This window comes from Benincasa hispida, chromosome 10 (assembly GCF_027475165.1).
Source record: "Benincasa hispida cultivar pf3 chromosome 10, pf3_genome.v1.1, whole genome shotgun sequence".
Taxonomy (NCBI): Eukaryota; Viridiplantae; Streptophyta; class Magnoliopsida; order Cucurbitales; family Cucurbitaceae; genus Benincasa; species Benincasa hispida.
The window spans coordinates 20,219,693-20,245,797 of NC_143487.1; the positions used below are offsets into that span (position 1 = coordinate 20,219,693).

Consider the following 26,105-nt stretch of genomic DNA (forward strand, 5'->3'; position numbering starts at 1 on the left):
ATGTTTTTTTAATTACATAAAATAGGTTGTTAATTAAAGTACATATTAAATAAATAAAAATTAGTTTTATTTAATTATATGCATTTTTAATTACATAAACATTTCATTTTCTTCAAATAACTTATAAACCTTTCATTTTCTTCAATAAATTCTCTCATTATTATTCAGAAGATGAAAAGGAAGATTCTTTCATCTTCCACTTGCACTATTATAAATACTCCAAAATGTGTTGGAGTTGTAAGGTGTTGAAAATATTGAAGTTGTTGAAGGTTTTGGAAAAATGTTTTTTTTCTCTCCAAAAAAATTATTCCCTCTCCAAAATTTTCAAAGAAGTCCATAGACTCTCTACGATTCTCTACCTCGAGAATACCGAGGTCTCCACATGGTGGTGTTTGTTGGTTTTGAACACTTTTTGTTATATTTTTTATTGTTCACGTTTGAAGTTTTTGGAGAGGAAATTGTGAAGAGACTAGTCTTCAAAGGTACGTTTTTCGAATCTTTTCTTCTTCTTATTTTCTATATATATGTGTGTTATGTTTATTGATCATGTGTATTATGTTTCCATCACATATATTATTTGCATATTATGTAAAATTAAAATTAAGATGCGATCTTTTCCGCAATGGGTACTCGCATATCCTTTCAATCAACTTGATTTTCTTATTGTTCTACTTTTTACTTATATTGAGGAACTTTATCTTTTCCTATATCTCTAGTTTTCACATTTATATAGTAACTTCATTTTTCTATCTTAATATACTTGTTACAATTGTCGTGGAACTCTATCTTACAATTATACATAATAAACACACTAACTTCAATACATTAACTTTAGATTGATTGACCATTCTTAGTGGGCGAAACACCTATGTCTAATAATTAATTTACATGAATTGAAAGAATTATAATGAATTAAGGTCCACTATTTTTCATCACTATTAAAATTAAATTTAAAGTTTCACTACATAATTAATTAATTGACAGTTTGAGAGTGGACATTTAATAAAAAAGTGAGACTAAAATTATAAAACATGAAAACCGAGTAAATTAAAACAATAATCAAATGAAAATATTTTGAAACCTAAAATTATATTAAAATTTGAAACTCAACGCAAATCGTCAAAATATATCTTTGGGAAATTGTCATAAATAGCATGTTTAGGTTTTTACCTTATAAAACTAGCATGCTTTTTGAAAACTCGTAACAATAGTTTTTCTCGGTCCATCTCGGGCGAGATCGGCCACCAAGATTTAGTTTAAAAATCAACATTTTCTACTTTATCAATTGTTTTGGGTCTTCTCAATACATCTTGCTTGATTATGAGATTTGCTATTTTTTTAATGTAATTTTTCCAAATCTCATATCAAATCTTATATCTTTTCAAAAGTTATCTTATGTTTACTAAATATTATGTCAAATTATTACGTAATTGTTCAAATCTTTAGGTGTTTTCACAATTATATGAATTTTCAAAATCTCGATGTTAATCCTGCCCGATATTCCACCGAGAAAGCTTAAATATATGAATTTCGGTGTTAATTATGACCGAATTTTCACCGAGACAACCCAAAATATTTAGAACGTCGATGTTTTTTTACCTGGGATGAACACCGAGATCTATTTCAAATTATATGTGATCTCTTCAAATCTTATACCAACTCTTACATCTTCTCGAATTTTCTCTTGCAATATTTCCCAAATCTTATATAAAATCTTACAAATCTTACCTTCAATTTATATTTACACGAATTTTTATATTGATTTACTGATTATCTAGATAATTTACCAATTATCTTTTCAAATTTCTTCAAATTGTGTAATATTTGGTAGTGTGATTTTTTAATTTTAGAATGATTTAGGAAGATTTTGTAACATTTGGATTTTTTTTTACCTAAATGTTGGTGTCTAATATGGCTGAGATATATCGAGGTCCAAAACAATCAATAAGTTAGAATTTTTTTAAAACTAAATCTTGGTAGCAGATTTCGCTCGAGATGAATGAGAAAAACTTCAAAAAAAAAAAAAAACATGCTAGTTTTGTAAATTTATCCGTGTTATTTTTATCATTTTCCCAAAAGGAAAAAAAAAAAAAAAAAAAAGAAAGTATCAACGGATTGTTACGTACGACACGTCGTTCAAACTGAACCGACAAGTCTTTTGTCCCTCAGCTTAGTATCTGACTTCCCACAATCCGCATCTCAATTTCCCAAATGCCATTCAAGCTCCGTCGCTGTATCCAGTTCCGGCAGCACGGTTCTTCAAATTTCAGGCGACTGCTTTTTTCAACGTCCACCGGATTCAGACATGGAGGCCTTATTCGGTTCGATTGATATACGTGAACTCCTCTCGGCTCAGGACCTCTCCGATCCGACGGCGCCTCTCTCCGCCCCCGATCTCCGCCTTCTTGTCAACCGCCTGGAGTCCCACTCTCTTCAGATCAAAACTAAGATACGCGATTACTTACTTTCTCACCATCAAGAATTCTTGGACCTCTTTTCCCTCTGCAATGACGCAGTTTGCCAGTATCAACAAATCTCCAAGGACGTGTCGAATGTGCTGGAGTTGACTACTGACCGCCCGATTGAGGCCAAGACGCGTGAGATTATCGATGATATGAAGGAGAAGACGAAGGGCGCGAGGGAGAAGAGGGAACTGTTGGAGTTGGTGAAGGTAATTGTGAAAATGGATGACAGGTTGAAGGGTGTTAGAGAAGCAACAAGGAAAGGATTGCTCAAATTTGCAGCCGAGGAAGTAAGAGAGCTAAAGAATGCTCTACGGATTTACAATGACGACGACTGTAAAGATGGAGAGCCCTTGGTTTACGGGCTACTGAAAAGGGAGTGGCACCAGTGCTTTGAGGAGGTATGGGAACTTCTTTGGTATTTGGAAGATGTTTATGTATGAGACATTGATACTTGCACTTTATATTTTCTTCAGCAAGTGTACAAACTGGAAATGACCTGAAGTTGTGATATTATGTTGAGACTTTTGATGATTTAAAATGCCAGTTTAACAGCTCACAAAATGAATGGACCTCGAGATGATTATGAATCTTCGTATAGTTTTCATAGTGTAGATTTCAATAATTGGATAGATTTCAATTCTTTAACTTAATTTGTCAAGGTGTAGATATATTTTAATTTGAATTAGATGATCTTGGGTCAGTTGTGTTTGGTCAATTCTAAATGATACTTCGGTGGTTTTGTTTTTCACATTAATTTTTCTTTTATCTTTTCGAGATTTTGCATTTGGATTTATAGATTCAAGACTTGCTTGTGAAAATCCTGGAACATGCAGTAAGGTTTGATCAGCAATCCATTACTCTTGAAGTGAAATACTGGTCAAGTATTGACGAAATTGATGGGATTGAGCTATGCACGGTTTTGGAAGCAATGGATGTAAGCATAGTCTCCCTTTTACTCCCTTACTTTTGCTAGAGACTTACTAGATATAAATTTCCTTGGACTTGGCCAGCCTTCATTAATTATTTAATTGTAGCTTTCACATTTTAAGTTCTTCGAAATTTCAGCATTTTCCATTACATGGATAGTAAGTTTTTTATAGAAATATATTGCGATTTGTAATTGAGTCAACAATTGGAGCCTCCTATTCTAATTTTTTCGCCTCTAGCCTTTTGGAGCATTTTATTTTTGTTTGTCCCGAATTCTGAACTTTCATTTACTTAAGTAATAAAAGTTTTTAATTCAGTTGAACCCTTCATAACAGGTTGTTGGTATATTGGATTATGGCCTCGCCAAAGTGGCTGATTTGATTATCAAGTTTGTTGTTTCTCCGGCCTTAACTTGTGGCTCACCAATATCTTATGTGGAAGAAATAAATCATGATGGTGAAGGAAAGCGTATAGCAGTCCTGAAGATAGTGCCATCCCTAGAAAAGGTTAATAATCTTCCACTGTTGGATAGCTGTGTTGCTTGGTGTTTATTCCTTTAATTATTCATACAGAAGTAATTCTAGATAGCGGATGGAATTCGAGAGAGCTAATTATTTTCTTAAGTGTATAATATCAGTTTGAAAATATATAATCAATCAACTTATACCTAAGATTACAGCAAGCTTCATGTTCTTAATATGAATGAAGAGCATGAGAGAGCATCAACAGAGGAAACTGTGGGATATAAATAAGATTTTCGTATTGTGCTTAATTGTTTTGTAATTAGAATTAGAATTGAAGATGTCCCTTGACATTGTTTACTAATGTTTGGAAAGAGAACTCAATTTCAGTTCATTAGAACCCAAAAAAGGAAAAGAAAGGTAGAGGAAGGGACAACATGAGAGAATAAGGGTATGTTTGGGAGTAATTCTAAAATGGCTAAAATCACTTTTATCATTTTCAAAATCACTATGAAATATGTTTTTAATCTTTCAAAGTTAATTATGATGATATGAAAAATTACATTTAAAAACATAAAATATATTATTAAATTAATTTTGAGTGATTAAAAATGTGTTGAAGAGTGATTTTAAAAATGATAAAAGTGATTGTGAAGATTTTACAATCACTCCCAAACATGCACTAAAATGACATTCTTTACAACAATGCAAATGGTTCTCAATTTTGGTGCTTCTACCACAAATTTGAAATCATGTCATTAATCGACTACTATAATTATTAATGGAAATGAGGGTGATAATTCTCATTCTTCTATTCTCCCATTTCTTGCTTGGCCAAAAAAATTAACTTCTGCTTAATTATACTAAATGATGTCTTGAAGCTTGTTTTTGATATTTTGTTTATTCAGAAAGTTAACTTCGATCTCTTATTATCTTCAGATTGAGAACGTTGATGGTGAAACCATATACTCAGAGGTAACTCGGATTGTTAAGTTCATCTACAGACACATATGTTATCAAAATAGTTCTTGGATTCAACGTTTTGGAAGATTAACATGGCCTCGGATGTCAGAATTGATTATATCTGGTTTTCTTTCGAAGGTTTGTTCTTGTAATTCCTTAACATAAGCAAGACGAATTAACATGTTTCTGTTTTAAATATCTAGGTGATGCATATTTGTTGGTTGTCGTGGGACTTGTAATATAGATATTTTTCACGTGAAACCTTGCAATATCATGTGGATAGTAAATTTGGATGTGGTTGGTTGGACACGATTTACCATTTTGTATTTAAAAATCTATTTATTTACGGGAGCTGATTAGAATATATTTAGGTCAGAGACTGATGGGCTACAAGTTCTTGTGGTCGCATTTAGTGACCTTCTTCCTCCTTTTTCTAGCTTTTAATATGGGCATGAATTGAAATCTCAGAACCTAATGACAATGATGAATATTATAGCATCATAAAGAGAGGGAAAGGAAGAGATACTTAAGGTAGAATCTATAACTTTTTTAAAAAAAAACTTTTTCAGGTAGTTCCAAAAGATGCTTCAAAGCTTGCTGGATTTCAGAAGATTGTTGAAAGTACATCCAAATTTGAGGGTACATTAAAGGAAATGATGTTTATTTCTCCATCTGATGCAAATGATGAAAGGCTGAGTAATTTTGCTGAAAATGTGGAGGTTCATTTTGCTTCTGGGAAGAGGAAAGAAATTTTAGCAAAGGCCAGAAATTTGCTTCTAAAATGCGATTTCTCTGTCCCTAAAGTAAGTTCTTAGGACATGATAATATTCCCTCATAATTATTATAGTATGGTCTGTTTTATGTAATGAAAATGAATACAGGAGCTCACAATCAAAGGTGATAAGCAAAAGGGGACTGAAATGACTAAAAGCTCTTCAAATCAGGTTGTTGACTTACTTTTCCTATCTGAGAGATGTGTTGTGTCTGAAGCTGCCGCCAAACTGATGGAGCTAATTCATCAAACACTACAGGTTGCCTTATACCTGTTTTTTTTTTTTTTTTTTTTTTTAAATTAATTAATAAATAAATATATATATATATAAGAAACACTCATATATAGAACAACCTAAGGGCAAGGGGTTGAGAAGACCCCTCCCCACGGAAATAATGAAAGAGAGCCTTCCTATTGTTAGATATCATCAAAAGACTAATTACAAAAAATATTGGTATAGTTAATAGTAGTACACCACTCATATATATTTTATCAAAAGGCGGAAGAACAACCTAAGGGCAAGGGGTTGAGAAGACCCCTTCCCAAGGAACTAATGAAGGAGAGCCTTCCTATTGTTAGATATCATCAAAAGACTATAATTACAAAAAAGATTGGTATAGTTAGTACACCACCTAAAGGCCACACGTTGAACAAGAGTCCAAAAAGAATCAAAAGAAGCATACTTCAAAAATGCAACTATTTCTTTCATTCCATAAACACCCCAAGAGAGACCATGTTGCACATCTCCAAAGAACTTTCCCTTTTCCACCATAGGCGTGGCTATCCAAGCCTTCAAGCAACCAATTCTTATACCGTTAAAAAATGACTTATTTCAATAAAGACTTAGAAATGAATTTCATTTATGTTTATGGACACTTGGTATTTATTTGTTCTTTTGCGTGTATTTAGGACATTTTAATATGGTCAGTTAACTTCTAAGCATTCCATATGTTGTAGCATGGGAATGGCAGAAGTGAGAACATCTGCTGAAGAGAGGTATTTCAATTTATAACTGGAAGGGCTTAGGACTGTATTAAACACTAAACAGACGTCCATATAATCTAGTTAGGAATTCAACGCTGCTTCCAGTGGGACAGAGAAGTGAAAACACATTTAACTATTAGTGAAGGAAAAGCCCTCTTGGAAAGAATGATAAGAAATTAAGCTTGGAGATATTACTTTCGTGCAAAGGATTATTGAAATTAAGCATGCAATAAGATAAGACATTATTTAGAACAACAAAAGAAAATCAATCATCTTAAATTATTTTCATTTAGATACTTGGTAAAGTTTACCTTGACAGGTCTTTCTGGATATAGGTTACCTCTGATTGTTGACAAATATTTCCAAATGTCTTTTACAGTAATTGGGATGTAATTTTGACTATGCAGATTCTGATCATATAGTAATGAAAATATGTAATTCTGATTGTAGGATGTTTGTTTGTCATCCACCAGAGTCGCTTTGGAATTTTATCATGCCGCTAGGGATGCCATACTCCTTTATGAAGTTGTTGTTCCAGTCAAGGTGAGCATTTGAAGCAGTATCCTTAAAACAGTTCACTGTGGGCAATTGGTTCCATCTTACTTTGATTGTATTTGAACTGGAAATTTTCTTTGCATGTTTGTTGTCATATCCATCACTATATAATGACCTTTGCTATTTGTGAAGCTAGAAAGACAGCTTGATGCTGTCAATCATGTTGCAGTTCTCATGCACAATGACTGCCTTTATTTGTCTCAGGAGATACTTGGACTTGCATTTGAGGTACAATATGTAATTTTGGCATTTTTATGTGTTAAAATGTTTTCTTAAAAATCATCAAGTCCTCTCCCACTCCCTCCTACACAACTTAGGGTCAAATCCAGTCTTTGGGTGATCTGAAGTTCTCTTTTTCTTGATTTCTGATGGTTCTTATTTTGGTTTAAATTCTTCGCAAGGAGGAAAGGACCTTTAGATCTGAAATAGGCTTAGAAGTTCTCTGTGTGCTGAATGTAACAGATCTGATTTACCTCATGTTTCAGTATCGATCAGAGTTCCCAGATTTCCTAATAGAACATGCTGTCTTTGTTGACATGGCTCCAAGGTTTCATGAGATGGCCGAAGAAACAATGCAAAAACAGCTTCAGCTTATAACTTGTAACTTGAACGAGGTTTGAAGCTAATGGAAACTCATTGTTTGATAATTGGGATTAGATCTCCTAATTAAAGATCAATATATTTCTTTTCTGATTTTGACTGTGTTTGCCTTGGAGTAGGCTATAGATGGTGCAGATGGATTTCACAATACACATAGAAGGCAACAATTTGAATCTGCGAAGTTCAGCATAGATCAGGTAGCAAAAACTTTGCCGCTCTCTCTTTCTTTTTTTTTTTTTTTTTTTTTTTTTTTTTTTTTTTTTTTGGGGTAAAAGAAACTATTTATTGATAAGCATATGGGGAACACCCCAATGAAAGAAATTACAATAGGGATTGCCAATTTCTAACTAAGAAAGATAAGCTGAAATGAGTGAAAGGGTGCTTTAATTTACACCATGAAAAAGCATAAAACAAAACTAACTCAAAAAACTGAGCAGTAGAAAAACAAGTATTATGAAAAAGTCGTCTGTTCTTTTCACCCATAAGCACCAAAAGAAAGCGCAGATAAAGGCCAATCAAATGACCTTTTTAGTTCCACCAAAAGGATGACCCACTAACACTGAGGCCAAAGCATCGAAAATGTCATTAGGACAAGTGAAAGACCAACCAAAAAGAGGTAAGAGAAGATCCAAATGCCAGTAGCAAAAGAACAGTGGAAAAATAGATGAACCGACGATTCAGCATGCTTGCGACACATATGACACCAAGAGGGAGAAAGAGACATATAAGGCATACGGCGCTACAAATGACCAGCAATATTGATAGCACCCCAGCCGAGTTCCCAAAGAAAGATTTTAATTTTCTTAGGATATCTATCCTTCCAAATCACCAAGTAAAGATTAGTCAAACCTAAATCCAGATCACTCACTAGATCAGACATAAGAGACTTAACAGTAAAGCCCAAAGAAAGATCAAGCAGCCACAACCAAGTGTCGGGGGAGGAATGCAATTGGACGAATGTCAGATGAAGGGATAATGAAGCCCATTCAACAATCTTCAACTCAGTAAGATTACGACGTAAGTTCAAATTCCAGGCAGACATAGAAGAGATCCAAGCATTAGCAACAGTAACCTCAGGTTGCTGTACAAGATAAAAAAGCCGTGGATAAGTGGTGGCAAGGACACCACAACTAAGCTAAGAGTTGGTCCAGAAAGACGTAGAAGAACCATCACCAATACGGTGGCTAACTCGATTAGTAATCAACTCAGTAAATTGACAAATGTACCTCCAAGGTGATCTAGAAGAAACACTAGAGATAGGGGAGGGCCAAACACAATCAGAGGAATAATACTTAGCAACAAGGAGCTTCCTCCCTAAAGTGTCATGCTTAGTTAAAAAACGGCAAGCCAATTTCGCAAGAAGAGCAGAATTTTGATGTTTAAAATTGCCAATGCCAAGGCTGCCCAAGAATTGAGGAGTGAGGACGATGAGAAACCACCCAATTCACATTATGCACACCCCCATCACCACGAGAGCCCCCAAACAAAATCATAGACCAACTTATCAAGGCAATTAATAACAGAGGAAAAAGCCTAAAACAAAGGCAAAAAATAAGTTGAGAGGATAGAAAAAGTAGCTTGAGTGAGTGTGTGACGGTCCCCTTTCGAAACATATGAATACTTCCAATTATGTAGTTTATGTTGAAATCTTTCAATCACGGGCTGCCACAACAAAACAAATTTAGAGTTACCATCCAAAGGAAGCCCTAAATAAGAAGTTGGCCAGAAACCTCGTTTGCGACCAAAAGAACGCAACAACCAATCAAAATCAGAGTCAAAGATATGTATCCCAAGAAGCTCACTCTTAGCAAGATTGATTTTAAGGCCTGAAGTACATTAAAAAATATGGACAATGTCAAACAAGTTGTGTATGGCAAATCTCTCAGTAGTAGAGAACAACATAGTGTCATCAGCAAACTGTAAATAAGTTAGTGTAAAATATGAATGACCAAGAGGATGAGCATTAATAAGACCCAATGTGGAGCTATGGTCAATAAGACGACTCAAACAATCAACAACTAAAATAAATAAGAAGGGAGAGAGAGGGTCCCCCTGTCTTATGCCATGTGAGGGAATAATCTTGCCATGGGGGCGGTCATTAATAATGATGAAATAATTCGTACTAGTGTTGCATCCTCTGATCCATTGCGCCAACGACAACCAAAACCTTTTATTCTCCGAGTCAAGAAAATCCCAATCAATCGTGTCAAAGGCTTTTTCAAGGTTCAGTTTTAAGACAACCCTTGGTTTATTCCTAAAAGTTCAATCATCAATGAGCTCATTCGCCATCAAGGAGGCATACAAAATATGTCTGTGAGCCACAAACGCAAGCTTATTGGGCAAGATGGTTAAAAGAAGAACCTTCTTCAAACGATTTGATAAAACATGGGCAATAATCTTGTAAGCACAAAGAATGAGACTAATAGGCCTACAATCAGAAACAGATCTCGAGTCAACTTTCCCAGAAATCAGGTAGTTACAAGTCTCATTTAGTTTCACATTTATAACCCTAGAATTGTAGAAATCATTAATGATTAACATCATATCAGTTTTAAGAGTAGTCCATAACAACTTGAAAAATTCAGCTGTAGAACCATCTGGACCAGGAGATTTACTAACACCAAGATAGGAGACAGCAACAAATACCTCATCATCAGTAAAGGGACGCTTGAGGTCTATGGCTTGTGAGGAAGAAATAGTTATTCACTAAAGATTAGTTGGAAGAAAACGCTGACCCATGTCTTTTTTGAAAAGAGACGAGTAAAAAGACAAGAATTCAGCCTCAATATCATGAGAAGTCAAAAGACTAGTGCCTTCCCTGGAGAAAATTTGTAATAGAGGACTTATGACGTCGGGCAGCAACAATTCTCTGGAAAAACCGTGTGTTTTCATCACCCTCAAGAAGCCATTTCAGCTTGTAACAATGTGTAAGATTCACTCACAATCTTTCGTCCTCCTCCCCTGCAAACTGTAATACAGAGCACAGAAAAATAGAGCACCAGAAGAAAGAAAAAAAAAATAGAAAAGAAGAAGAAGAAGATAGATTCAGCTCTTTCCTTTCTATTATTTATATAACAGTTCTTCCTTACAACATTCCCTCTTCAACTCAGATCCTTCCCCAAAAATAGAGCAACCTCACCCTCGAAATCACTCTCCCCTCTCTTGCCAAAAGAAGAAAAACTATAACAAAGAAATGACCCTACCCAGCACCTTCGAGAGAGCTGGTTTTCTCTCCTTCTAAAAATTCACTAACTTTTAGATAATTCTTTTCCGACCCTGCCATCTGATCGTACTCCCCTTTTGTAACCAATTCGTGGTCCTCCCTTTCCTCTCTCTCCTCCCAGCTCGTGGTCCCCTCCACCTTTTCTCCCACTTTCTTTCCATGCTCTCCATTGGCTGCTTTAATATTTCCTTTTTTACCCCTTCTTTTGTAGGTGTAAATTATCTGAGGTCTTACAATACTCTCCTTCTCGAAATGAACCTTGTCCTCAAGGTTGAAGTGAGGAAATTGTTGGTTGAGTATACTCACGTCTTCTCAGGTTGCTTCATTTTCCGACATCCCCTTCCATTTTACTAATCATTCGTGTGTTGCCATACTCCCATTCCACCTGACCCCTAGGACAGTCTCGGGTTTAGTCTGTAATTCGAACTCTCTAGTTAGCCTTGGAGGATGTTGTTGAACCTGCTGATCTTGTCCCAGCTTCTTTTTGAGTTGAGAGACATGAAAAACATTATGTATTTCAGCCTCCGGTGGTAAACTTAATTTGTAAGCAACTTCTCCTATTTGATCAATTATCTCATATGGCCCATAGAACCTTGGAGCTAGCTTTTCACTTCTTTTCTTTGCCAATGTCTTCTGTCGGTAAGGTCTTAGCTTCAAGTGCACCTCTTCCCCTACCTCAAATTTTAGTTCTCTCCTATGTTTATCTGCTTGTTTTTTCATTCTATTTTGGGCTATGGCCAAATTCTCCTTCAAAGCATTGAGTGCTAGATCCCTCTCTTGTAGTTGTTGTTCCACGGTATTGTTGAATGTTTTCCGATCTACATAGCTGACTAAAGGTGGTGGTGGTCTCCCATAGACTGCCTGGAAGGGGGTGGATTTAATAGAGATGTGGAAGGTGGTATTGTACCACAATTTTGCTCAAGCTATCCATTTATTCCACTTCCTTGGTTGCTCATTGCAGAAACAACGCAAATAGGTCTCCAAACATTGGTTCACCCTCTCCGTTTGTGCATCAGTTTGTGGATGGAATGTTGTACTTCTTTTAAGTTTCATCCCCATTGTTGAAAACATCTCTTTCCAAAAGTTGCTCACAAAGATTTTGTCTCAATCGGTTAGAATGGATAGGGGGTATTCCATGGTGTTTTACAACTTCCTTAATGAATATATCGGCAACTTGCTTTGCTGAAAAAAGGTGTTTGAGAGGAGTGAAGTGAGCATATTTACTCAATCGGTCTACCACCACCATTATTGCATCATATCCTTCAGCCTTTGGTAACCCTTCCACGAAGTCCATGCTCCAATCATCCAATATCATGTTAGGAATTGGTAGAGGTTGAAGTAAGCCAGCTAGTGTAAGCGTCTCAAACTTGTTTCTTTGACAAATTTCGCAGCCTTCCACATATTTTTTTACATCTGTCTTCATTCCCGGGCCAGTATAGTTCACCACTCATCCTTTTGTAGGTCCTCAAGAACCCCGAATGTCCTCCTAACACCGAATCATGAAAAGTATGCAGCAAGGCAGGGATTAGACTAGACATTTTTGATAGAACTAATCTGTCCTTGTAGGTTAGGCGATCGTGCTGCCACTTATATTTTGGTATTTTCTCCGGGTCTTCCTTCAATGTGGTGATGTATCCCTACAAAAAAAGAATATTGCACGTGAAAATGAAAAGACTACTCCACCTAATCATTCGAATCTTTGTTTCGTAGTCTCTAAATTATACGCCCTTTGGTTCTGCTCTGGTTGAATTAATTCCTCATCTTCCTCTACTTCTTTTAAAACCACTTCAACATCGATAATAGTAGGTGCTGATAGAGTGCACAATTCCCCTTGTTCTCTCACTCTTGATAGGGCATCTGCAGCTTTATTTTGCAATCCGGGTTGGTAAAGAATCTTAAAATTGTAACCAAGTAGTTTGGTTAACCACCTTTGGAATTGAGGCTGTACTTCACGTTGTTCTATAAAAAATTTCAAGGCTTTCTAATCTGAAATAACAGTAAACTTACTTCCCAGTAGGTAGTGCCTCCATTTTTCCACTGCTAACACCACTGCCACCAACTCTTTTTCATAAATGGACTTTCCTTGGGCCCTTGTTGACAGTTTCTGGCTGAAGTAGGCTATAGGCTTCGAATCTTGGGAGAGAACCGCCCCTAAGCCAGTCCCTGATGCATCCGTTTCAATCACAAAACTCTTAGAAAAATTAGGAAGAGCTAGTACAGGTGCTGTGACCATTGCTTGCTTCAGATTCTCAAAGGCTAGATTTGCTTCCTCATTCCATTCAAAGGCATTTTTCTTGAGGAGTTTGGTGAGAGGGGCTGCTATGTTCCCATATCCTTGCACAAAATGTCTGTAATATCCTGTAAGCCCCAAAAAACCTCTCATTTCAGACACATTTTGAGGTGGTGGCCATTACCTCATAACCTTAACTTTCCCATTATCAACTAATACTCCATTCGATGATATCCAATGGCCCAAGTATTGGATTCTTTCCTGGCAGAAAGTATATTTTTTTTGGTTTGCAAACAACTTGTGATCCCTAAGCACATTGAAGACCACTCCCAAGTGTGTTTCGTGTGTAGATAAATCAGGACTATAGACCAATATGTCATCGAAGAAAACAAGCACAAATTTACGTAGGAAAGGACGAAAAACCTGGTTCATCAATGATTGAAATGTAGCTGGTGCGTTGGTGAGTCCAAATGGCATGACAAGAAATTCATAGTGACCCTCATGTGTTCGGAAGGCTGTCTTCTCAATGTCTTTTTCATTCATCCAGATTTGATGGTACCATGACCTTAAATCTAGCTTAGAATAGATTGTTGATCCATGTAGCTCATCCAACAACTCTTCAATGACTGGTATAGGGAACTTGTCAGCCACTGTTGCTTGATTTAGTTTCCTATAGTCGACATAAAATCTCCACCCTCCATCTTTCTTCTTAACTAATAGGACCGGGCTGGAATAGGGGCTGTGGCTTGGCCGAATGATCCCTGCTCTCAACATTTCCTCCACCAATTTCTCAATTTCTTCCTTCTGGAAGTGGTGGTCTAACATTGATTGGTTTCTGATCTCTACTTGTCAAGATACGATGGTCAATGGCCCTTTTTGGAGGAAGAGCCTTTATTTCTTCAAATATGTCTTCATTGTCATACTCATAGTTTTGAAATTCTACCAAGAAGCCTTGGTCGTCTTCTTCCCATGATGTTGTGAGAGTTTTAATGGATATCTCAGCCTTAGTTAGGGATGGATCACCTTTCAAAATGACCTGTGAATCCCCAGCCCTAAAGGACATAGTTAAGGTTGGCCAATGTACTCCCATGAATCCGGTTGTACACAGCCAGGGCATCCCTAATACCACATCCATCTGACCTAAATCAATTGCCAAAAAGTCAGTTTTCACATTGAGGTTGGGTAGTTCTAGGCTAATGGCCTTGCATATTCCTCCTCCTTTTATCGTGTCTCCATTACCAATGACTACAGAGAAATTCTTCTTGTTCATAGGTATTTTTAGTTCATTCACTAACCTTTTATGCAGGAAGTTGTGCGTGGCACCGCTATCAATCAGAACTAGGACTTCTTTCCCCTTCATCTTCTCTCTCAGTTTCATTGCTGACAGCCCATAGATTGATCTCAAGGTAATTTCGACCGTTTCCTCTTTTTCTTCTTCCTTCGGTGGATCTCCCTTTCCCTCCTTTTCCAGATCAATTTCTTCATTCTCATTAGTGATGAATAACATTAATTCCCGGTTCTCCTTCAGCTTGCATCGGTGGCCTGGACTATACTTCTCATTACAACGAAAACACAATCCCTTATCTAACCGTTCGCGAAACTCACTATCCGACAACCATGGTTGGTTCCTTCTTCACAAAGTTGTTCTTCACTGGTAGGGTAACTCTTTTGATCCCTTGTGTCTCCATACTCTTCCCACTCTTCACATTCAGATTTTCCCTACCTAAGCCTTCCTTCTTTCATGGCCCAACGACTCCTAAGTCTGCTAGTGCCATTTTCAGTGCTACATTGCGGTCACTTACAAGTTGGGCTTCATACATACATTCTTCAAGTGTGGTTGGCTTTCTACTAATCACTTCGGCCCTCAAGGTTGGTTCCAGCACAAAAGCATCTCGAAGGACTTCTTCAGCTAGGTCGGGCAAGGGTGCTGAATATGTGACAAATTTCTTCAAATATTCTGCATAGGTCCCTTTGTGCTTTATTCTCAACAATCTCGCGCCTAAGCTTCCTTCTTCAGTAGGTCTATAGTGCTCGAACATCCTCTTTTTTAGTCCTTCCCAAGTTTGAATAGGTCTCCGGTTGTGGCTCCATCTAAACCAATCTACCTCCTCCGGCCCAAAACTGATGACAGCAACCTTAACTTTCTTTTGATCCGACAATTCATGTATCTCAAAGTAATGTTCTGCCCTATACACCTATGATTTAGGGTTTTCACCAGCGAAAACGGGTATTTCCAGCCTCTTATACTTGCTTTTATCTGCTCCTCCGCCTCCCTGGTTGGTATTTGACTCGGATTCATCAACTATCCCTTTCATTTTCATCCTTCTCCCATCAGAAGCGCCCGATTCCTCAACCTTTCGAGCTGCATTGCTCTCCCTCATTTCTTCTGTCAGTTTCTCTATGTTTTTGCATAAACCCAGCAGCATCTCCTTCATTTCCAAAACCTCTTTTTCATTTTTTTTCCAGCCTTTCTTCCACTTGTTTCTGAGCCATAGCTCGTGTACGCCCCAGGATGAAGCAGGCTCTGATACTGATACCACTTGTAAGATTCACTCACAATCTTTCGTCCTCCTCCCTTGTAAACTGTAATACAAAGCACAAAAAAAAAAAAAAAAAAAGAGCACCAGAAGAAAGAAAAAAAAAAACAGAAAAGAAGAAGAAGAAGATAGATTCAACTCTTTTCTTGCTATTATTTATATAACAGTTCTTCCTTCCTTACAACATTCCCTCTTCAACTCAGATCCTTCCCCAAAAATAGAGCAACCTCACCCTTGAAATCACTCTCCCCTGTCTTGCCAAAAGAAGAAAAACTATAACAAGGAAATGACCCTACCCAGCACCTTCGAGAGAGCTGGTTTTCTCTCCTAAAAGTTCACTAACTTTTAGATAATTCTTTTCCTACCCTGCCATTTGATCATACTCCCCTTTTGTAACCAATTCGTGGTCCCTTCCACCTTTTCTCCCACTTTCTTTCCATGCTCTCCATTGGCTGCTTTAATATTTCCCTTTTTACTCCTTATTTTGTAGGTGTAAATTATCTGAGGTCTTACATAATGCTACCAATGAATGTGATCTTGAATAGTCAGGGTTGCAATCTATTCACGAAGAATACAACGTCTATTAAGCTGTTCCTCGTTAAGGGCCTCTTTGTCTTCCAGGGCATCTAAATTGGTTAACTGCGAGACAAGAGAATGGAGATTAGTAACCTCACTGTGTCGATTGTTATTCCAATCACGAATAATAGTTTTTAAACCCTGAAGCTTCAACATAAGACCATGCGCAAGCCAATCAGTAATTGGGTGGCAATTCCACCAATTCTCCACAAAGGGACGGAAATAAGGCACTTGAAGGTAGGGGTTTTCAAATCTGAAAGGGCAAGGACCCCAATCAATACTTCTAGAAGATAAGACCAATGGAAAATGGTCATATGTGATACGATTCAAACGTTTGAGTGTAACCGTGCCAAATTTACGGAGACAATTCTCTATAAGCAGAAAACAATCAACTAGAGATAGATATTGTGTAGGATCGGAGCTCGACCACGTAAAGAAACCATTCGACAGAGGAATATCTCGTAATTGATAATCAATCATCCATTGATTAAAGGCGCGCATGCTAGAGGAAATTGTTCTCTCATGTGACTTTTCCCAAGACCATCTAATGACCTTAAAGTCACCACCAATGACCCAATTTTCACCCCCTAAACCAGCTAAATCATCAAGCTCTTGCCATAAATCAAATCTAAAAGCATTATCAGAAGGGCCATGAACTGCCGAAAGTCGGAAAGGAAAACCATCAGAAAAAGATACATGAATTGAAGCAGAAAAGCGGCCCTGAATAACCTTGAGGATAGTATAGTCAGGCTCACTCCAAAGAATAAGAATACCCCTCGACGAATCAATAGCGTTCAGAGCAGTCCAACCAATGGATGAGGAACTCCATAAGGATTTAATCAATGAGGAATCAACAGATGACAACTTTGTTTCTTATAGAAGAACAATACTAGGGTTATGTTGTTGAATTAGCTTCTTAACCAAAGCACGTTTCTTCCACGAATTAAGACCGCAGACATTCCATGTGAGGAATTTCATGGATTCTCGGAAGAGCACTCCCTAAATGCCATAGTGGCAGATTTATCATAGTGAACGAATAAAAAGTCCTTGCAATTCCCTTTGAAGCTTTGGTTTTTTTATTAATGGTATCAGTGATTTTCTTGGTTTTGGAGGTAGAGGAGGGATAAGAGGAATAGTCATTACACATAAACCATGGAGGGACAATAGGGAAGCCAAATCATGGAGATTGATGGGTGAGGAGGGAGGAGAAGATGGTGGCTGGTGGTTGAATGGTTGATGGTGAAGGGCAAGTAAAGAGGAATTGGACTCGTGGTTAACAGGAGAAGAAAGTGGGGGGTTTTGATTGTGACTTAGGTCTGATGGAAGAGGCTGAAGAGTATGTATTGGCAGGTGGTTAGTGTCAATCGGTCGATCACCAAAGATGGCCATATCGAGGGGTTGAGCAGGGAATTCAATTTCTTTGGAGGTGCTGGAAAAGTAACCTTCAGTATGAAAACCAGTAAAAGGAAGATTTTGTTTGTTGGTTGAGGTGGAATGCAAAGTACCATCTTGTAAAGTGGTGGACCTGCGCTAAAAGTAACTGCGGAAGAAGAGGGTTGTGTGAAGGAGGGAGAAGACGAATTGGAAGGGTTGTTAGGTTGGTTTTGGAAACTAAATGATGGAGTTGACTCGGTAAAAGTATTGTGGCTAGGGTTTTCGGTTGAATTGGAAAGAGGTAAAGGGTCAGATGGTGGGCCCATAGTTTGGTCATTTAAGGAGAGGGAAGGAGGGGGATTTATCTTCTTCAAAATTGTAGGAGATTTGGTCAAAGGTGGCAGATATGGGGAGAGAGAGGGAGGGGCTAATTGACTTGGTTCAAAAACTATGAACTTGGCTTTTTCATTTAATCGAGAATCAATGAGATCCATGTTTTCAGCAACCCCCTTAATGCTATTTCCTTGTGGAGAAAAAGAGGTCTACCGCTGTCCCTGAGCTCCAACACCGGTTGATTGAGTTCGAACCAATAATTTTTTGCCAGTCGGAGAGGAGCGAAGCAGCTCGACCGAGATCAAATTCCTTTGGTAGACGAACTTCGAATGGAATGAAGCCTCACATATTTTCCTTGATCTTCAAGCGAGCAAAAGAAAGAACTAATCCACATTCTGTTTGATTTGAGATTTGAACAAAACCACCACGTCACCAATGTGCCTAAAAGATCGCTTCAGTGCAATGAGTAATCAGGAGATGAAACACATCACTCTAGCCTCCATGTGATGCTGCCATTTGCTTTTGGAAAGAAGTTGTGGATGGTGAGAGAAACTTAAGTTTGAGAGGGCCAATGGTTGTCCAATCTGAATTAGCACATAGTTTTTGAGAGATTGCCGAACTATAGACATGTAGCAAGGCTTTGTCATCAGAGATGGGGTTGATAGTACATCGAGATGATAGAGAAGTTTGGAGGGAAGCTCGGATACTCGGCCAAGAATCATTATAAGCAAACCTCCAAACAACCACCATATCTTGCTAGTTTAAATGTGGTAGCAAGGGGGTTGGGGAGGAACTGGAACTGCCAAGAGTTTATGGGGGAATGTCATTGTTGGAAATTGCAATGCTTCTTGATTGAACGGTTGCCTTATAAGTATGTGTAGTAGTGCTAAATGTTGCATTGTTCAGTGAGTTGGACTTCCTAGGATAGTCTTAAACCAAAGAAAATAATGAAAACCAGCCTCTTTTGTCGTTCATAGTAGGGACAAGGATAATGGAACGGCGTCCAGATTGCTCTAAAAGGGTAAGCTCGGCAAAATACCCATATCTGTTGCTGTGTTTTTCAAGCCAAAGAGTATCACCATCATCAATCAACTTTCTGAAAAATCTGTGGTTGCAGGAGTCCTTAAACAGAGCTTGGAAGGAGGAGGCTAGCCATTCAAGAGATTTCCAAGAGATAAAAAAAAGGGTGAATGAATGTTGGATTGGGTTTGTTCCGAGAGTTTGAAGTGCTTTCGGTTAGATGGAGAGATCAATGTGAGGGAGAAAATTTTCCGGTCGATATGTATAGACCGAGTGATGGAAGAAGAAGGGGTGATCGGTGGTGGTTGGGCCATGGTGAACGGAGCTAGAGAAGGATAGTTCTAATTATAAATGTACTAATCTCAAAAGCCTGACCATCTAATTAGGTCAACCTAATTTTATAGTTCATTATCCTCTCAGATGGAAATGGAATGGGTTCTTGTTTGATTAAGAAGTCTTAATGCAGGGACTATTAATATTAAAAACAGAGAAGGAATGATATGGAATATAGTAGAGATTTGATCTTAGGATCTACTATGATATCATGTTAAATTTCCATTAATCTCAAAAGTTATAGTTGCTATAACTATGACTATAAGTTACACCTATGATTACTTATCAAGCCCCTTGCCTCTTAATTCCGCACCACCAACCTCTGCCCCATCTTTGCCACTACTGATACTGGCCAAGCTCTAAGCTCTGATGGAAGGAGATTTTGACACCTCCACAGTAAGGAAGTTGACCAACAACTGGAGACCGACCTTGAAGACTGCCCAAAAGACCTTAGTCAATATTTGAAATTTCTTCTCCCATGGCTTTTTATGAAAAAGTTTTGTATCATGGCGATGCCTGCTGATAAGAAAAATCACAAAACAGTCAAAAAACAGAAGCTTCTCATCAGGGAATTATTGGGGCACCATTCTTCCATCAACTATGACAAGCTTTCCTCTTCCTCTCTTATCGGTGGGTCTCCCTCTATATGATGATTGTTATTTCTTGGATTGTTAGAGGCCTTCGAGAATGGGAAAAGTGAGCTCTCATCAAAAGAGAGATTGTGAAACATAATCTGACCATTGTCATTCTACAAGAAGCCAAGACTATTTTGTTTGACAGTTTTCTTATCCAATCTTAATGGAGCTCTTGCAATATTGGATGGACCTCGTTAAAAGCCAACAAAACTTCCGGTGGCATTCTCATCATGTGGAACAATCCCGCTTTCATTATTTCGGATATCACCAAAGGTCAATATACTTTTACACTCCTCATTACTATTGCTGACGAATTTAGCTTAGAGTTGTCTGAGATCTATGGCCCTTGCCACTACAGGGACAAACCTTCTTTTTGGCAGGAATTGGAGGATCTTACCGCATTGTGTATTGATAATTGGATCGTACGCGATGACTTCAATGTTTCCCGATGGAGGCATGAAAAATCTAGGGATGGGCCGATTATAAAAGCATGAGACAATCGAACTCTTTTATTGTCAATAACGACCTTACTGATCTTCCCCCAGCCAATGGACTCTACACTTGGTCTAATGGGCAAGGAAACCTCACGATGACTCTTATCAACAGATTTCGTATCACAAATCCCATCATGACTAAGTTCAAGGAGGCCTCGGTGAAGCGGCTCGACAAACCTACCTCTGACCATTTCCTAATTTTACTATGGTTGGGATATAATTAGATGGGGCCCCTTCTGTTTTGCTTTGAAAATATGTGGATGGAGCATTGTACTTTCCACCCATTGATCAATACATGGTGGAAAGAAAACCCCCCGATTGATTGGCTGGCACATGGTATTATGCAAAACCTAAAGGCCTTCAAGGAGATTGTCAAGGATTGGAACAAGACCACCTTTCAAAGCCTATTGACTTTGAAGAACCCGCTATTGTTCGACTTGGCTGGATTGGACAGTTTAGAGGAGTTGGGCCCTCTCTCTCCCTCAGACACAGGAAAGAAACGACAGCTCAAGGTTGATATCCTCTTCATAAACACAAAAGAGGAAATTTCTTGGAGACAAAAATGTAAGAATAGATGGCTTAAAGATGGTGACATAAATTCTTCATACTTCCATCGTCTTATGAATGCCTGAAAGAGAAAGAACACAATGATTACTATCTAGAGATGGGGTTAATCTCCTTATAGAGGACGAGATTGTGACCGAATTTGTTTCCTTCTATGAGACTCTCTATACGAAAGACAATGGACATAGGCATCTTCCACTGATTGATAGTTGGGATCCAATGTCTCTTAACAGGTGAGAGAGCTTGAGTTACCGTTCACTGAGTGTGAGGTATTGGCGGTTATCAGAGACCTTAGAACACACGAACCACCTGGACCAAATGGGTTTATTGTTGAATTCTATAAAAAAAAATTGGAACATCCTCAAGAAAGACACTATGAGTGTGTTCCACAATTTTTTTAAGAAAGGTATTATTAACGCAATCCTGAATGAAACATGCATTTGTTTCATCCCCAAAAAGGTTGATGCTCGCTTTGTGGGTGACTGTAGACCCATTAGCCTTATCTCTTGCCAATACAAAATCATAGCCAGAGTCTTATATGAGAGACTCAAGAAAGTGCTCCCACATACTATTACTCACTTTCGATCTGCTTACGTTGAGGGTTGCCAAATTCTTGACGCTTCCTTGATTGCTAACGAGATCATTGAAGATTATGCCAGAAGAAAGAAACAAGGGATTATAGTAAAAATTGACATAGAGAAGGCTTTTGATAAAGTTGACTAGGATTTCCTCGACCTTGTTCTTAAGGCAAAGGGTTTTGGCCCTACATGGTGTAAATGGATTAGGGGTTGTATTTCATCCTCTAACTTCTCTATCTTGATTAATGGCTGCCCCAGAGGAAAGATTCGAGCTTCCCGGGCCTTAGACAAGGTGACCCCTTGTCTCCTTTCCTATTTATTATCATTGGATTGCCTTAGCATAATGCTTATTGAAGCTAGTTCTCAAGGCCGGATTAAAGGTTTTTGTCTTGGGAATAGCTCTTTACAGGTCCATCATCTTCTATTTGCTGACTATACCATCCTTTTTCTAACATCAACATGGATGCCATCGATAACCTTTTTGACACCATCGATTCCTTCGAGATGGCTTCTGGTCTTAACATTAACCTTAGCAAGACTGAATTGCTGGGTATTTGCACACCCTATGAGGAGCTGGGATTGATTGCTACTAAATACAACTGTAAATTAAGTCGCTGGCCTTGTTCCTATCTTGGGCTCCCTTTATTTGGAAAACCCAAATATGTGTCCTTTTGGGATCCTATTGTTGAAAAGGTCGAAAAGAGGCTCCATACATGGAACCAACAAATCTCCAAGGGTGGTCATCTTACACTCCTCTAAGCTACATTATCCAATCTTCACACATTTTCTATGTCTTTATACAAGCTGCCCTCCACGGTGGCCAATACAATGGAGAAACTGTTTAGGAACTTCTTATGGGAAGGGGGATCATTACACCAGGGGTCACACCTTGTTAGATGGTCTAAGGTTATTGATCACATGCACAAGGGCACGTTGGCCTTCAAAGTCTGACCAATAAAAATCGTGCTTCTTGCTAAATGGGTCTGGAGATATTACCACGAGGATGGGGCATTTTGGAAATGGATTATTGAAGCTAAATATGGGGAGACTCCTCTAAAGTCTTGGCCGAACAACACTTTTCCAAACTATATTAGGGGACCATGGAGAGAATGGAGCATATGAATCTTCTTAAAGGAAAAGTCAGAATTGGAAAAGTCAGAATTAAAGTGGGTAATGGGAAAAATACCTCTTTGGAATGATAGATGGATCAAGACCTCCCCCCTCAAAGAAGCTTTGGAGAAGCTTTCCCCAGCTTATTTCGCCAATCCACACAAAAAGGGTCTTCCATTTTTTATCCGTGGGACCCAAGACAGGGTTGGTCTCTTTATTATAGGAGAAATATGAAGGATGAAGAGATTGATGAATGATTTGATCTTATGACCTTCCTTCACAGTGTCCATCTATCCACTAACAGGGATAAATAGATTTGGGTCCTGATGCCAAAGGTTCTTTCTCCACAAAATCTCTATCCATTGTTCTGGGGGCTGATTTGGATTCATCGGACCCATGATGCTATATGGAAGGACTCATACCCAAAAAAGATCAAATTCTTTCTTTGGGAAATTAGCCACAATGCCATTAACGCTAGTGCCAGAATGCAGAATCGCTTCCCCTACACGACCATCTCTCCCTAATGTTGCCACATTTGTAAGTCTGGTCCTGATTCGACTAGCCACCTCTTCATATGCTGTCAATTTGATTTTGGAAGGAAATCTTCCTTTCTTTTGGTTGGATCACTGCCCTCTCCAATGACACTATCGTTACCTTACACTTTCATTGGTCATCATTTCACAAAACAAAAGAAAGTTATGTGGATGCATCTGATTCGTGCTTTCTTATGGACTACTTGGAAAGAGAGAAACAAGTGCCTCTTCACTGGTAAGGGAAGCTCTTTTGATAGCTTTTTTTATTTTATTATCTTTCATGCTATGAGTTGGTGTAAAAGCACTTTATTTAATACATACACCATTTCCTCCCTTTTGACTAATTGGAGAAATCTTATGTAACTCCATTGGCTTGGGCTTCGGCCCTTTTTTGTAAATTTCATACATCAATGAAATTTGTTTCCTATCCAAAAAAAAAAAAAAACTGTAACTATAAATTCCCCGATGAAGCCTTCCAAATTTTTTAGCAGTGCTATAGTTCTTTCAGAAGTTTGATCTGCATCGACATCAAAATAATAATATTAATAACAAATAATGTTTATCTAAAAAAATGAAAAAAGTTACAAAGATCCTTTTCAATGGGCAAATTAGAAAAGATCATAGGGTACTGAAATTCTATGGAGAGACTCCAGAAACACTGAGCTGCCAAACTGTATCCAAGAACATAAAGTTTATTTTCTTTCTGAAGTTTGATCTGCATGGACATCAAAATAATAATATTAATAACAAATAAAGTTTATCTAAAAAAATGAAAAAAGTTACGAAGATCCTTTTCAATGGGCAAATTAGAAAAGATCAGAGGGTACTGACATTCTATGGAGAGAGCTCCAGAAACACTGAGCTGCCAAACTGTATCCAGGAACATCTCAATCTCTTGGAAAACTCCATTCCCTTGGAGACAAAGCTTCTACTTAAAAGGTAAAGGTTGAATTTAGAGTTTATTGATCGGAACATTGAACAGACATACTGACCTACTATGCTTTGTTGGATCCTTTTCTTAACGTACATTCCTTTTGCTGTTGTCTTTATCCTTTTTTTTTTTCTCTTTTTAACGGGTTTAAAAATTTGTGGATTAGGTTTTGTTCATTCTTGAGAAAGTACATATTATCTGGGAGCCACTCTTGTTACCTTCCAAGTACAGAAGATGCCTGTCTGCAGTCTTAGAGTCGGTTTTATCAAGAATCACGAAAGACATACTTCTTTTAGATGACATAGCTGTAGAAGAAACATTAGAGGTACAGATATGCATTAGCGTTTTTAGCGTTTGACCTTTGTACTTGAATGAAGCTGCCTGACGGATAATTTTGTGTTTGTAGCTTCAAAGACTCATTCAGTTGATGTTAGACAGCATATCACCTTTATTGGAGACCCTGACTACAAAACATCAAGTGAAATTGGAGGAGAGTTCCTTGTACAGTCATGATGTTCTTATACCATCTCTCAGAAAACTCCGTAAACTCGCAGGCATGCCCCATGCTTTCACCGTCTGCTCTCATCAATTTGTATGAAAAATGTGATGTTTGAAATTAATAACCTATTGTTGTTGTCTGTAATATTTGCAGAATTATTAGATATGCCCCTCGTATCCATTACGACGGAATGGGAAACTGGAGAGTTGCTCATCTCTGGGTTTACCGCATCTGAGGTATGTGTTCATCATGACACGTTTCTTTTTATTTTATATATATATGTATATTGGCATATGGGACTTTGACTATACATTAACCAGTTGAGCATAAAGATGTTTGAGAGAGAGAAACCAAAAATGAAAAACAAAAGGAATCAGAGAGATGAGGGAGAGAATTGCAAAGATAGTTTTTTTTTACCCCTTAATTTCAAAATTTCCATTACCCTTACAAGTTACTAATTTACACAGCGCTTAGGGTCAAGTAAAATTTTGTACGTTTACACCAGTCATGTGTCAGCAAATAATTAATGAAGTAATTTTTGTAGATAAATTAATGAAGTATTTTTTCTGAGAAGAAAAAAGAATAATAAATTGTATTTTTCAATGTAAATCGTCAATTGTACTTCTTTTTAAGCCAAGTGCCTTTGCGTGTATCAGTCACTCAAAGTCTGAATCTAATTATACTATACGTCAAATGTATAGTACTTAAAATTTTTCACTTTTATAGGTTGAGGATGTCATCAAGGCCATATTTGCCGATTCCCCTTTGAGGAAAGAATGCTTATGGAGGATAGAGAATACAAGATCTTAATTATTCGACTTATTTTCCAGCGAGCTATTTGTGGTTGGAGCTGATCAATCGTCAGTGTTGGCACAACTAACAAGTTGCGATGGAAAGATAGTTGACAGTTCGACACAGTTTCACTTCCAGACAAATCGATCCATTTCCCTTGCCTTTATTTTGTGAAAGATTTTGGAGACAGTTGTAGTTACTTCCAATTTTTTGGGGGGAAAACTCTTAAAGGCTTTAATTATTTGTTTCATGTTTGTTACATGGCAATGTGAGAATGAGGACCATTACTGGCACCAGGTTTTTTGTTATTGTTTATAGAGTTAACATAAAAAGTAAATTATTATAAAAACTTCGAAAGTCTGCATCTTCAAAATAATTCAATTTTGTTTCAAAATACTTGAAAAGTTAAATTAAACATTCCATAAATGGTCTTTTTTTATGTCATTTATTCATTCGTGAACCTATGAATTTATAGTGGATAAATAGAAGTAAAGCACGTCCCAAGAAGTATAAAGCCATGGGTTAAATGTCAACAAACCTTAACTATATTAAGGTTAAAAGGACACTTTTATCTTTAAGATTTCATGTGAATGGTAAATTAACATCTAAATTTTTA

The 26,105-nt window shown here is 37.6% G+C and overlaps 1 protein-coding gene across 5 annotated transcripts; it reads left to right on the forward strand.

Annotated features, from left to right (window-relative positions):
• The first annotated feature begins 2,157 nt into the window (after positions 1-2,157).
• On the forward strand, positions 2,158-25,862 carry ATZW10 (centromere/kinetochore protein, putative (ZW10)). Of its 5 annotated transcripts, none has more exons than XR_016523929.1 (15): positions 2,167-2,863; positions 3,262-3,399; positions 3,728-3,898; positions 4,793-4,954; positions 5,386-5,619; positions 5,698-5,847; positions 7,023-7,115; positions 7,260-7,355; positions 7,613-7,741; positions 7,847-7,924; positions 24,148-24,206; positions 24,365-24,523; positions 24,605-24,752; positions 24,851-24,933; positions 25,424-25,862. XR_016523929.1 is itself a non-coding variant. In XM_039047003.2 (14 exons), exons 1-14 carry the CDS (start codon positions 2,306-2,308, stop codon positions 25,505-25,507), a joined length of 2,283 nt encoding a protein of 760 aa, XP_038902931.1. In that variant the 5' UTR covers positions 2,158-2,305; the 3' UTR covers positions 25,508-25,862. The 5 variants fall into 5 exon arrangements, 2 of the variants coding, with proteins under 2 accessions (XP_038902931.1, XP_038902933.1); XR_016523930.1 differs by having other exon boundaries at positions 24,078-24,206; positions 25,424-25,838; XM_039047003.2 differs by lacking the exon at positions 24,148-24,206 and having other exon boundaries at positions 2,158-2,863.
• The last annotated feature ends 243 nt before the right edge of the window (positions 25,863-26,105 follow it).

Coding starts and splice junctions, on each gene's coding strand:
- ATZW10 (XM_039047003.2), top strand. CDS start 2,306: ATGGAGGCCTTATTCGGTTCGATTGATATACGTGAACTCCTCTCGGCT. Junction 4,955..5,385: donor TATCTGGTTTTCTTTCGAAG/GTTTGTTCTTGT, acceptor AAACTTTTTCAG/GTAGTTCCAAAAGATGCTTC. Junction 5,620..5,697: donor GCGATTTCTCTGTCCCTAAA/GTAAGTTCTTAG, acceptor AAATGAATACAG/GAGCTCACAATCAAAGGTGA.